General features: G+C 42.0%; 1 protein-coding gene across 5 annotated transcripts in view; it reads right to left on the bottom strand.

Moving 5' to 3' along the window:
• Positions 1-8228, bottom strand: part of IFT81 (intraflagellar transport 81) — a 68341-nt gene extending 60113 nt beyond the window's left edge. For 4 of the 5 annotated variants that reach the window (XM_054082202.1, XM_054082203.1, XM_054082204.1 and 1 more), the window contains exons 1-6: positions 7718-8228; positions 6475-6578; positions 5699-5879; positions 2689-2778; positions 1523-1588; positions 1094-1204 (exon numbers count right to left, since the gene is read on the bottom strand). In XM_054082202.1, the coding sequence (XP_053938177.1) occupies positions 1094-1204; positions 1523-1588; positions 2689-2778; positions 5699-5879; positions 6475-6578; positions 7718-7861 (696 nt within the window). In that variant the 5' untranslated portion in view covers positions 7862-8228. The remainder of the gene's footprint in view (positions 1-1093; positions 1205-1522; positions 1589-2688; positions 2779-5698; positions 5880-6474; positions 6579-7717) is intronic. The other variant, XM_054082205.1, reaches the window with a different exon arrangement.
• Positions 8229-12691: the final 4463 nt, after the last annotated feature.

Here is a 12691-nt window from a genome sequence, read left to right as displayed (position 1 = left end):
TCAAATTTTCAACAATTGGCCTGGGTTTACTTGATATTCTCCACTGTTAATTAAAGAAAGTATTCTTGTATTTTCTATGGCAGAAATTAATTAAACGATTTTCAATCAAAAATATGAGTGGCTTGAATAGTAGAACAAAAAAAAAAGACAGCAAGAATCGGGATTGCAGCAGATAACTCTCCTTATACTGCAGTTCTTCAAAGCAGCTGAATTGTCACAGCAATCCACTGTCCAACTTGAAAGCACACTGGAAAGCTTGTTGCCAGACAGCATCCAGTTGATTAGCACTTCTGTGATTTAGAGAGATGTGTACAGAGAACTGGAATTAGCTGGACATCACATACATTTTACTTGTGATCTCACTCAGGTTCAAGCAAAAACCCAACAGCTTGAAAGCCTACTAATTCACATTGATACCACATCCAGATACGGACTGCAATACTAGAAATCTGGGGTTCTGCCCGTTTAATACAGTGTTGAAGTTCACCTTACAGAATGTGAAGGGATAACATAACAATATAGCACTGGATTTTATTAAAGTATCTTGTTTTGACAATGTAGCTCAGGAATAAAACCTTCCCTTAAGTTCAGATATCAGCTGCTTCCAGTGCTTTCCAGGACATCATCTTTGTCAAGCTCAGGGATTGAAATCCCAAGGTCACTCCTGAACATGTCTTCCCCTACACCCAGTGAAAAGCTGAGGTACTTGCTGTGTTACTCAGTCCTTGAAGTCTTAGTGCAGATGCAGAGAGATACAAATCAAACTAAGGAAACACTTGCTCACTACCATAAATATAAAGAAAAGATCTTTGGGTGCTGTAACAGTAAGTCAGGGAACATTTCCTGGGACTGCTAAATGATGGTGTCAGTGGCAGCAGAGGCAGCCAAGTATCTTGAATGAGGTGTTCAAAACTTGCAGAGTCAAGCCTCTTTCCTTGAAATGTACGTAAATATTTCTATTTTAAATGGTATTTAATTTTATGATGTTGGGGGAAACTCTTTACTGTTGTTTCTGATGTACTTTTAAAATGCACGATTCCCAAACAAATGTCACTAAGTACTTATTTTAATAAGTACGCTTTTGTGTCAATACCTGATTTTTTTGTTCTTGTTTCTGTTGAGCCAAAGATTCTTCTCTCTCTTTTTCTAAGCGAAGCTGTCTTGCTAGTTCAAGCATTCGTGGATGATTTTGTACTGTCTCCACCTACAGCAAGTAGATAAATAGTGCATGTTACTGTCAGATAGTTGAGAAATACATTAAAGGGATCATATGTCTCACAAGCCCACTTAGCACTTCCTTTCCATACATGTTACTACTCAGAAATGACAGCAAAGTACTGGACCCAAGATTCTTAAAAGCTCTGGACTAACGCCTGGGGAGATTCCCTGTAGGTCAATTAGTTATTCGATTCCTTCCTAGACATACAGTATGTTTATCTTAATCCTTGTTTGCATTCCAAAATTAGAGTTGCAAGCCAAGGATTATGACACTGAAATGTAACAGCGTTACTTCTCTTATTACCCTCTTCTTAAGACGCTCTACTCTTTTGATGAGTTGATCTTTCTCCTCTTCCATTGCACTAATGTCCTAAAAAGCAGAAAAAAATAGATAAAGAAATGTTAATTTATCTACTATATAATATGGATTCAACTAAATTCTGTTCAAATTAATATAAAAATCAGAATTCTTCTGATTATAACGCTGAGGCAGTTATAATTTTATTGATTTTGATTAGAACACCCAGGATTCCAATCTCTCTCTTCTCTCTTACTTCCCCCACAGTTCCCACTCTCTTTATGCTAACATCCTTCATCTGCATCCTTGAATACTAGTGTGAGCATTTAAAAGAAAAACAAGTGGATTTTTCTAAAATAAAAACAAACAAACAGAAACAATCAAGCACAAATTCAACATCTGATGCAGTCACACAATGTTCTTGATGTTACCATCATTACCTACTTCCTGGCAGACAATTTTGCATGAAGTTGCACACAAGTGATGTTTGCTGTCACTTTTTGTATTAAAATTGTGTTAAAAGAAACACTTAAGAGTCCTAAAACATATATGCAATTATTAGTCTCCTTTAATCCTACCTGACAGCAGCAGGATTGCAGAGATTAATAGTTATTGGATAAAGGGAAATCAATTCTCCACTTCTAGGCCTTATCTCAACATTTGCTTAACTTGTCCATATATCTGGAAAGCTGTACTAGAAAATATTAAATATTTTTTATATTTAATATAATTTTTAAAGCTTAAATATTTTGCTGAAACAGCATAAATATCTTTAATTAATACCTTAGCCACACAGAATCATCACTTTTGTTGACATAAGATCTTAATTCATTCAACATCCTCTGAAATTATTAATCTATTGCTCAGTAAAGCAAAAAGCTTCATATCAGTTTGAATTCAGAGGAAAGGGAGTTCTAATATTTGAAAATCATGCTGAACAGAGTCCTGGCAGCCTTCTTTCCCAATCTGCTTTAGAAAACTCAATTCCTAGCACAAGCAAGGCCTTTCTAATCCATTTGCCAACAGAGAACAGTTTCAAAAAGGCAGCTGCAGTGCCTACTAACTCTGACCTGTGCAACTAACACACCACAGTGAGTCCACAAAACCAACAAAAATAGAATTGACGTTAAAAAAATTTTAAAAGTTATGAGATTTTGTCAGGTTTTTTTTACCCTTCTTATTTCTGCGGTAGATAAACCAGATGTTTTGAGCTGCTCGCACTCCTTATGCAGGTTTTTAAATGCTTCCATTAGTTCTTCGTACTATAAAATGAAACAAAAAAACATGCAGAATGAGTTCTGTGGATTTTCAGATCACCATGTTGATTTACTACTAAGACAAGAAATATAGAAATAGAAATATAGTGAGAACAAGAACTAAAGGCATTTTTTCATTAAAAAAGCCTGTCAATCTATAAAGCAAAAATAAAAAATTGCAGTGAAATATCTTCCATTTGAAGGTGCACTCAGTAGTTTCACAATTTCTGCAGTATTTTCACTTCTTCCCTTGCAATAGAGTGTCTTTTCAAAACAGGAAGATAAGATGTTATCTGAAAGGGGCAATGCTATATTAACAAATTATTCTCTCTTACTATAAATCTGTGTATATCACATACGTTATTTATCAGCCCCAAAAAGAAGAGCTTGACCTAACAGCAGGCTTGATCAAAGCAGTGGGGCTTTAATTCATAGAGCACTGAGCTTCAATCCAGCAAAGCAGTCCAAGAGCACACCTGACATGTGAGAAATAGTTCTGACACGTTGCATAATCATGCCCGCGGTATATTGCGGAGACTGATTGATGTAGCTCGGTGGTTAGAAAGAAGTACAGTGTGCTACTTCCACACCAGTACATTGCCCACCAGTAATCTTAAACTGAGAGGCAGTGTGAAAGTCTGTGTGGGTAGAGAAATAACAGGGGACAGAAAGAGTTTAGAAATATGGATAGGAAATAAATTTAGATACATCTTGGAGAAATGCAAGCTGAGATACAAGGAAAGTTAATCTCCACAGAAACAGCCATTCAATAAGATGGGAAAATCTAAAAAGAGATTATCAAGTCATTTTTTACTTCCTGGGAAGAGCAGTTCATACGACTGTTGAACACAAAATGGCAACAGCAAAGGCCACTTCAAACAAAAGCATCACATCCCTGAGCAGCGAAGCAGCAATTCTGTTCTATAAAACACTGGGGAACCAGCATCTAGAAAGCTCTGTTCATTTCTGGTTGTTTCAATATCAGCCACACACAATACAGAATTAATTCAAATACCAATAAAATTGCTACTGAGAAGGAAAGAGAAAGAGCTGGATTAAATGGCACCTAAAGGTATGATGAGGTATGCAAATGCCGGACAACAAGAATGAGTTACAAAAAAGTAGGAGTAAAACCACAACAGGCCTGCAATATACCACTTAGGCATTATAGAAGTTAAGTACTTCAACAAATAAAGAAACAGTAGGTAGTCTCTGAGCAACTGTATTCACAATTGCTGATGTCCAACAGTTCCCCTTTGTGCGGATCCTCTTTCAAAACAGGAGTTTAGTAAATCTTTTCCTTATTGTGACACAAAAATTCAAGACCAATGGCAAGATTCAGACATAGGCACAGCACAGTTTGCCAGATCATAATGAAGGGCAGGTTTCTCATTTTCAATGAATAAAAGCTGCAGGTCCTCCATGTGTACCCAAAGTAAAGTGACACATTCAAAGGACTGAAGAACACTCAGGTTCCTGCAGTGGAAAGAAAAATTACTGGCATCTAGGGACAACTCACTGAAGACTGGGCAACTAAATTTATGCCTGAAATTGCTTATTTTTTAAATTACATACTACAGCCAATCTGATGTCCAAATCACAGCACAGCTGAGGAGGCGGCAAGTACTCTGAGTACCTTTTAAACATAATTTACATAAGTGCATTTGAGCTTGATCCTATACACGCATAAAACTTGACCATGTCCTAAGATTTCCAAACTCTCATATTGGAAATGTTCCTCTTAAAATACACTATTGTAAGCCTATCTATATAAATACTTTAGGCTAAGTTCTTTAATTCATTAGTATCTAAATATTTGCATGTTATTGTTAAATTACATTAAGGCACTATACTACCTCAGCTTCTGTTTTGGATTAATCAGCAGGGTATCAGTTTAATAACATGGTTATACTGCTGTAATCTCAAAAAGCAACCCATCTTACGTAATGGAAATAATGGAGCTGGATATTTATACTTATTAAGACTGTGCCATACTGAAAAAACACACAATCTGCATTCCTTTCTCTCTTTGCTACTTCTGCTTAGTTATTCCAAGTTACAAATGCAACGCTGTTAAAGGTAAAAACCAAAAGGCTTAGTCAAGTTTTGGTCAGACCATACAGCTTTGCTGGTACAGAGTTAATAAATCGAGTTACCTCTCACAAACATTCAAACCCACTGTGATTTTGCAAGTCACTATACATAACAAACAGCACAGAAAACTGGATAAAAATTAGGTAAATATGTACCTCAGATAATACAGATCTAAAAACATAACTTTGGCTACGTGAAGCTTTACATTCCAAACCCACCCACTCTGACTATCTAAAATCAACACTTATTGCTCACAAGAGAAGCGAAAACTTAATGAGTAGCAATGTCAGCCCAGAAAAAAAGAAAATTTCTTCTTATTCACAAATATACAAATGGTCAAAGCAGAAGTGGGATAAGACTAATATAAATATTAGGAGCTAAACACTAAACTATAAACCAACAATTAGGAGATAGTGGCTTTTAGTCATAACATTTTCTGGACTACTGTGATGTGGTAATTTATAAAGTTAATAATATCCATGTCATAGTTCATAACGGGTAAAAAAAGTATTTAAAAATTAAGCAATAAAAATCTGTCTTTCTGTCTTGGCCAACATGGCTCTGAATATTATTTAGCGCCCGTTCTTAACGGGCTTAAAATCTCTTAATTCAATGCTACATATCAATATACAATTTCAGGGTTATTGGAAAAAAGGTAGTCAAGAAATATACTTCTCATTGTGAATCTTCGCCCACTCCTGATTCCAACACGCTCTTAACATAACTCACTTGAACACGTATCTCAAGAGTAACTGCTTGATTCATTTATCCCTCCTCCTATTGGCACTTCAATTAATTAATGGACAATTTTGGCATTCATGAAAAATGGTACCTGTTTGTTGATGTCAGCCACAGTATCATCCTGTAGAAACTCTGCTGGCACTTCCAGTTTTACTAAGAAACGTGCCAGGTACGCTCTTTTCTTGAGTTCATTGGTCCTCTGAAGCAGCCAATATAAGACAGGATGAATTACAGGTTTGCTTCCAGTAACTAACCCTTGGCGAAATGCACTCCTATACCAAAACAGCAAGAAGAAAAGGCCAGTAAGTCTCCAACTAAAGAGCACTGACTTGGAATAAACAACTTGGAATATTTTGATATGTCCTCTCCACTTGCCTAATGATTTTCTTAATGCTACTAAGCAAGAAAGCACTCATGATGCCCGCTTACTATTTATGATGCCAATTCTGCTACCTTGAGACAGAGAAAAAAACAACCCCAACATATCAAAAGACTAAAACCAGCAACAATCACTCGTCCTTCTCTGCGATATTCTTAGGGAATACGGGGCTACGTGGAAAGAGTGCGGGTTTTCTGTGTTATAACCTGGTGCAGGAGAGTGCGAGCCAGCCTGGGGCAGCCGGTCCGAAGGGACGGGGAAGGGCTTGACCCTGCCAGTCACCCGGCGCCCTCTCCCGGCCGACTCCGCAAGAGCCCTGGAGCCTCCCACGGGCATCCCTGACCACATCCACAGGGACCAGGCAGCAGCTGCCTCCGGGCGTTACACAGTGCCACCGGGATGGTTCAGGTCAAAAAACCCACACCAGGTCGTTGCAGTATAAGCTGGGAAAGACGTTGCACCGTGACGTGTAGACAAAAGACACTTACAAGTCGGATATACTTCCTGGAGGTTTGTATTTAAGGATACCAAGGAGACTCAACATTCTTTTAGCTGTTTGTTCCGGGAGCTCCTCTCTAATGTCAACAGCATGCTACACAGTGAAAAAATAAATAAATTAATAATCTACTGTTTGCACAAGTTGTGTTAATTAACTAGCAACACTGAAAAAATTGACTTTTTCTGTTTATCACATGGTATCTCAATGAAGCAAGATGCTCCATCAAGAACATAATTTTTATCACTAAACTTCAATTATCTTCTAACGGATTTTCTCCAACATGTTTATTCAGGTAAATTTATTCTAGTTACACATTTTCCCTGCTCATGGGACCTCACCTATGCAGACAAACTTATCACTTCCATCAAGGAAGTCAGACGCCTGAACACACAAAGGCACAAGGATCTGCACCCCATATGCATAAACGACCCCTTCTGATCTTACAGGCATTTTTATTAGCCTTAAAGGAGAGGGATTCAATATCTATTGCAACAGCTAAGTCATGAGGTTTGGTCCCTGCCATGTGTGTGCATGTGCAAGACAGCCTGACTTTTGAGTGAAGAACACAGCAGCTGTCAGTATGAACCAAGTTAACATCGGTATCACAAGGAAAAATACATAGTCATCACTCTCTAGGGTACAGGGATCCAGTATCCTTCCTGGCCTGCCAAAGCTACACAGGTGTATATACAAAAAAGATTCCTGCCAGGCACATTTATTTCTAGGAAGATTCATACAACCCATTTTAGCAAACCAAACACACCACATGATTATAGAATCACAGAATCGTTTGGTTGGAAAAGACCTTTGAGTTTATCGAGTCCGACCGTGCCTGTTCAGTAATAAACCATGTCCCTGAGCACCACATCTACCCATCTTTTAAACACTTCCAGGGACAGACTCCACCACATCCCTGAGCAGCCATTCCCGTGCCTAATAAACCTCTCAGTGAAGAATTTTTTCCTCATATCCCAACTAAACCTCCCCTGGCACAACTTGAGGCCATTCCCTCTTGTTCTGTCACTTGTTACTTGGGAGAAGAGACCAACACCCACCTCGCTACAATCTCTTTTTCAGAAAGTTGTAGACAGTGACAAGGTTCTCCCTCAACCTCCTTTTCTCCAGGCTAAATATTATACAGCCAGACCTCAGTAAAGGGAAATTTCTGCATTGAGCCCATTGAAGACGTCTGCAATGACGTAGGTGTGAGCACCTCTGATTGCCTTCCTTACCTTCGGGTCAATCTCCCCCAGAACATCACTGAGCAGCTGCAATAGCTGCACTGCCTCTAAGGAGTCAAAGGTTATTAAATTGTAGTTCTTCCTGAAGGGCTCCTGATTGAGCTTCTCAACAATGAACTGTATTTGATCACTCATGATTGTGTCCTGGGAAAAAAAAAACAACTCTGCAGAACAGGCAGGAGAGACGTCAGGAGACCTCGGCGACTGCGGGAGGGCGGCAGAGGAAGCGCCTCAGCGAGGCCCGGGGCGGTGAGCGGGCCCTGGCCTGCCCTGGCCTGCCCTGCCCTGCCCTGCCCTGGCCTGGCCTGGCCCGGCCCGGCCCGGCCCGGCCCGGCCGCCCCTTAGCGCCGGGGTCGGAGGTGGAAGGGGCGGCCCGGTCGCGCAGAGAGACCGCGGGAGGAGGCACAAGGCCCGCAGCACCTTGAGGCGACGGAGGCGGCCTCCACCCCGGCGCTGCGCCTTCTAGTTACCCTAACTACGGTTGCCGGGGTGTGACGTCACTTCCGGCGCCACGGGAATGGCCGAGAATGGCGCCTCGCGGGGAGTGGCATGCGCATGCGCAAAGAGGGAAGGGGCGGGAAGGGGCGGGGTGGGCGGGGCAGAGCGCGGGGGGCGTGAAGGAGCGGCCGGGGACATGAAGAGGCGGACTGGGCGGGAAAGAGCATAAGGGGCGGGGCGATTGGAAGGGGCGGGGCTTGAAGGGACTGAGTGGCGGGGCAGCGCGCAGGGGGCGGAGCACGAAGAAGGGCGGGGTGTGAATGGGTGGAGTGGGCGGGGCATAACACAGGGCGGGTATAATATAAGGGAGTGGGCAGGGCATGATAAAGAGGCGGGGTGAGGGTGTGGCGGGACTGGACTGGACTGGACTGGACTGGACTGGACTGGACTGGACTAGATTGGACTGGCTCTGCTGGTGGATCCTTGTCTCCTGTCACCTGTTTTGTCCCCTCGCAGCTGGCCGCAGCGTCTTGGATGCGGTGCATGGAGAATCGTTTGGTTAGAAAATACCTTTGAGGTCATCGAGTCCAACCGTGCCTGCCCACTACTGAGCCATATCCCTGAGCACCTTCTCTGTCCATCTTTTAAACACCTCCAGGGATGGGGACTCCCATCACCTCCCTGGGAAGCCTCAGCCAGTGCCCTTTTGGTGAAGAAATTTTTCCTACTATCCAATCTAATGCCCCTGGCACAACTTGAGGCCACTTCCTCTCATCCTATCACTTGTCACTGGGGAGAACAGACCAGCACCTGCCTTGCTACACCCACCTTCCAGGCAGTTGGAGACAGTGATAAGGTCTCCTTTCATCTTCCTATTCTCCAGGCTAAACAATCCCAGTTCCCTCAGCCTCATAAGCCTTATTCTCCAGCCCCTTCACCAGCTTCGTTGCCCTTCTCTTGCCGACTGGATCCAGCAGGTTTACTCATTATCCTTGCGGGAAGCTTGTGGAGAGGAAGGAGCTGATTTCACATCGTCTACCAACTGAAAAAGGGCTCCTTTGAGCACTGATTTGATCTTCAGGAGGAGGGAGCCAGGTCTGGCCAACAGAATGGGTGCTCGAGCACAATGATGCTGTTATGAGCTAAAAGCTGCTTCATAAACAAAGCTTGAGGGCAGGTGTGGTGTTTTGATGTGAACTCACTATTCCCTCTTGCACACTGACTTTTTTCCAACCGAGGATAAGGAAATATCTGCATTTGAACACGCGTCCACCTGTACTGAGTGAAGCGATTGAGCTGAGCTTTGTCTCACTGCGGCAGGTTAGATGTTCTAGACCCATCTCTTTGTCTCTCCCCTCCCACTTCGTGGTTCCTGAGCTATAGGGTTTGTCGCGGTTTTTTTGTGTCGGACCTCGTAGGTTTGAGAGTCACCCTTTGAGGTATAAACTTAGCTTTGTGGTTTTTTAAGAGGGAGGATGTTGTCGCATGTGTAGGTGATGTACAAACAGATTGATGCAGTTACCCAATTAAGATTTCTGGCAGTCTGACAGCATAAAGAGATGTCAAGTGTGGCTGATGCACATATCAGGTGAATGGTTACTTCATTTCTTTGAAATGGAAAAATTCCTTGTGAAACAAGAATGCCAGTCCTGTGCCCAGGCTTCATTAGCAGCAAATGGCAAGTTTATGTCCTCAGGGCTGAACATCAGTTGTCTGCATACCTCAAAGTAGCAATAAATACGTAGTGCTGGCTACGCTAAATCTGCAACAGGGATAGGAGCTTCAAAAATACCAGTCAAAAATAGACTATATATTAAAGTGAAACTTGTTAATGGAACAAGTATCTCTCAATCTACACACTTTTTTCTTGCAGACCCTTCAAAACCCATGCTTAGACCTTAAATAGGTGGATTTTGAAGCCTCTGCTTTTGCAATTAGTTTCTTGGATAGTCTTAGAATCTCATGTGAGTCCACAGATGATGGATTAAAATATGCAGTGAGTCATATTAAATTGATGCCAATTGAAATGCACAGGTTGTAAATCACTGCAGAATTTGACTCAGTAAATAGCAATCATAAATGCAATACTTTGCAATTCTAAGCACTGCGTCTATCTTAGGTTAGCTCCTTTTTTTTCTTTCTGAGGAAACAGAAAAGGCTTCATAAAACACTAATTTACTGGTCTTCACAGGAAGCCTGAAAAGTGACAGTGCATTGGTGTCCTAGCTTTTAACTGGGTAAACTAAGTTAAAGAAGGAATGGATGGGTTGCTTGTGATTGTGCATGAAAGCTGTGGCAGAGCCAGGAACATAATCCAAGTCTCCTGACTCCTGGATTTGAACTTTAAAATCAGATCATGTTTCCTTTGTGCTTTCACTCTGTATACTGACCTTTCGGAGTTGTATTTACATACAAGTTCTCAGAAGAGGTTGACTTTCTCTCGACATGCTTTCCTGGTATTAATTACACTTTTATTCTGATGAGTATTTTGAGCATATAGAATACACAGAGAGAGCAAATGAAATCGGTAACTCCTGTAGAGAGCTGGGGTTGGGTCTGCTCCCTGCAAACCACAGTAATAGGTGATAGGAAGTGGTGGATGTGGGTCCACCACTTAATGCTAAAGAAACACTGTTCTGTAAATACTGATACAGACCTTGGTGCAGAGGAGAGAGCGATTGGGCTCACAGGGCTGAGGATGGAGAGGAATCTGTGCACAGTGGGAGGGTTCTGCTCTGAGATTCTCCTTTACAGTTGTGGCTGCCCCATCTCTGGAGGTGTTCAAGGGCAGGTTGGACTGGGGCCTTGGGCAGCTTGATTTAGTGGTATGTCCTTGCCCATGGCAGCAGGGCTGGAACTAGATGATCTTTAAGGTCCCTTCCAACCCTAACTATTCTATGATTCTATACATTGGATTGCTTCCGTCTCTACACCCTCCGAGATGCAAAGGACCATTCCCCGCTTCTCATGTCTCTGTAACATTAAAGAGGTAATAGATGAAGAGGAAGGATGTGTGAAAACTTTAGAAAACACCAAGATAAGAAGAAAAAAACACAATGAGATTGTTTCACTCTGTTGTGGTGGAAAGCCATGAAGGCTGATTGTTCTTACTCTTGGGAGTAAGGGAGTCTTCGGAGACTTTCATGACCAGACGTCATTAGAACTTGGCTGGCTGAGGTCCAGCTTGATGGCCTGTTTGAAAGCTCAATTGATTGAAGGCAGGAGCAAAATCATACATCAGAACCCAGTTCTATGGGACTTTCCAACTTGGGGAAAGCATGGGGGATCCTGTGTTGTCTTTAAAGTTTTACGTTTTCATGATACATTCTTCCAACAGTTTTGTGCTATTTGCACGTGCAGCCCAAAGCAGCCTCACTGCTACCCCAGGCTGTGTGCCTGCTGCGCGATATTTACAGTCTGCTGGGTTGCTTGAATTTTCAAACTTACTGCTTTAAAAAAATTAAAGTTTAGCTCAGTGTCTTGACCTCTTTATTACAACAGAAACTTTGCAGTCATAGAAGAGACGATGACTTTCATGAAGCCATGGGTAAATATTACAGGAAGCAGCTGAGATGTTTGTTTGACACTTAACTTGTCTTAAGTTATCTTAGTTTGAGTGATATGGTATCTGGATCAAGTCTTACAGAATTGAAAGTCAGTGTTGTTGTGTAATTCTAGGGGCATTTTCCAAATTCCCATGTTAGTTTGCATGGAGAGGGATACAGGGTTTCAAACAAAGTTTTCTAATGATACAAGAATTGTAGGAGTGCGGCCCCATAGTTCCATCCAGTTCTCTAGATAGGGTTTATGTTTTACCTTGCTTGAGAAAGGCTTGTGGGAGCTGCTTATTGAAAAGGCATCATGCAGAGGCAACGTGTGGAAGAAAGACAATGGAACCTGCAAAAAACCTACCAGGAGCTCTTCAGATCTGTAGGCACGGCTTCATTACTCCCTCCTGACTTTCTTCTCCCTTTATAGCTACTGCCGTGTGAATGTCTGCCTTGCAAAACTGTGAGAGCGCTCAGCCACAGAGGCCAGCAAATCAGAGTGAAACGAAACCTGAGCAAATCAAAATCGTGCTCCACGGGCAAAGAGAGATCACCTTATATGGGAACATCATGGGCAAGAAGATGAATACGTCCGGCTGAGCTGCTGAGGTCAGATCCCAAACAGATGGAAGATGTGAAAACAAGAGCGTTTAGGAAGAGAAAGCAACACTTACTTTGCTTCACTTATGCAATCTGAGTCCTCCTCATGGTCTCTCTTATTATAAATACTGTGTTATGCATGTGTACACATAAGTCTGACTGTGTTATATTAAGAATTAATTTCTTTGTGGCTATTCTAGCACCTAAATGCATCCCAGGTCTGTTTCTGGTTCCTGCTTGCAGCTTTTTCAGTTTTTATTATGCATCAGGACTTTGTTTGCAGAAGTGTCACTAATACCGAGGACAACAGCACTGACTGTGGTCAGTGAAAGCCTAAGGAGTGATCGCTGACGTCTCAAAAATGAAGTCTGTTTGTGCA

Source organism: Cuculus canorus, chromosome 17 (assembly GCF_017976375.1).
Source record: "Cuculus canorus isolate bCucCan1 chromosome 17, bCucCan1.pri, whole genome shotgun sequence".
In the NCBI taxonomy this organism is placed as follows: domain Eukaryota; kingdom Metazoa; phylum Chordata; class Aves; order Cuculiformes; family Cuculidae; genus Cuculus; species Cuculus canorus.
Note: the sequence above shows the minus strand (reverse complement) of the source record. Positions and strands in the feature narration are given on the sequence as shown.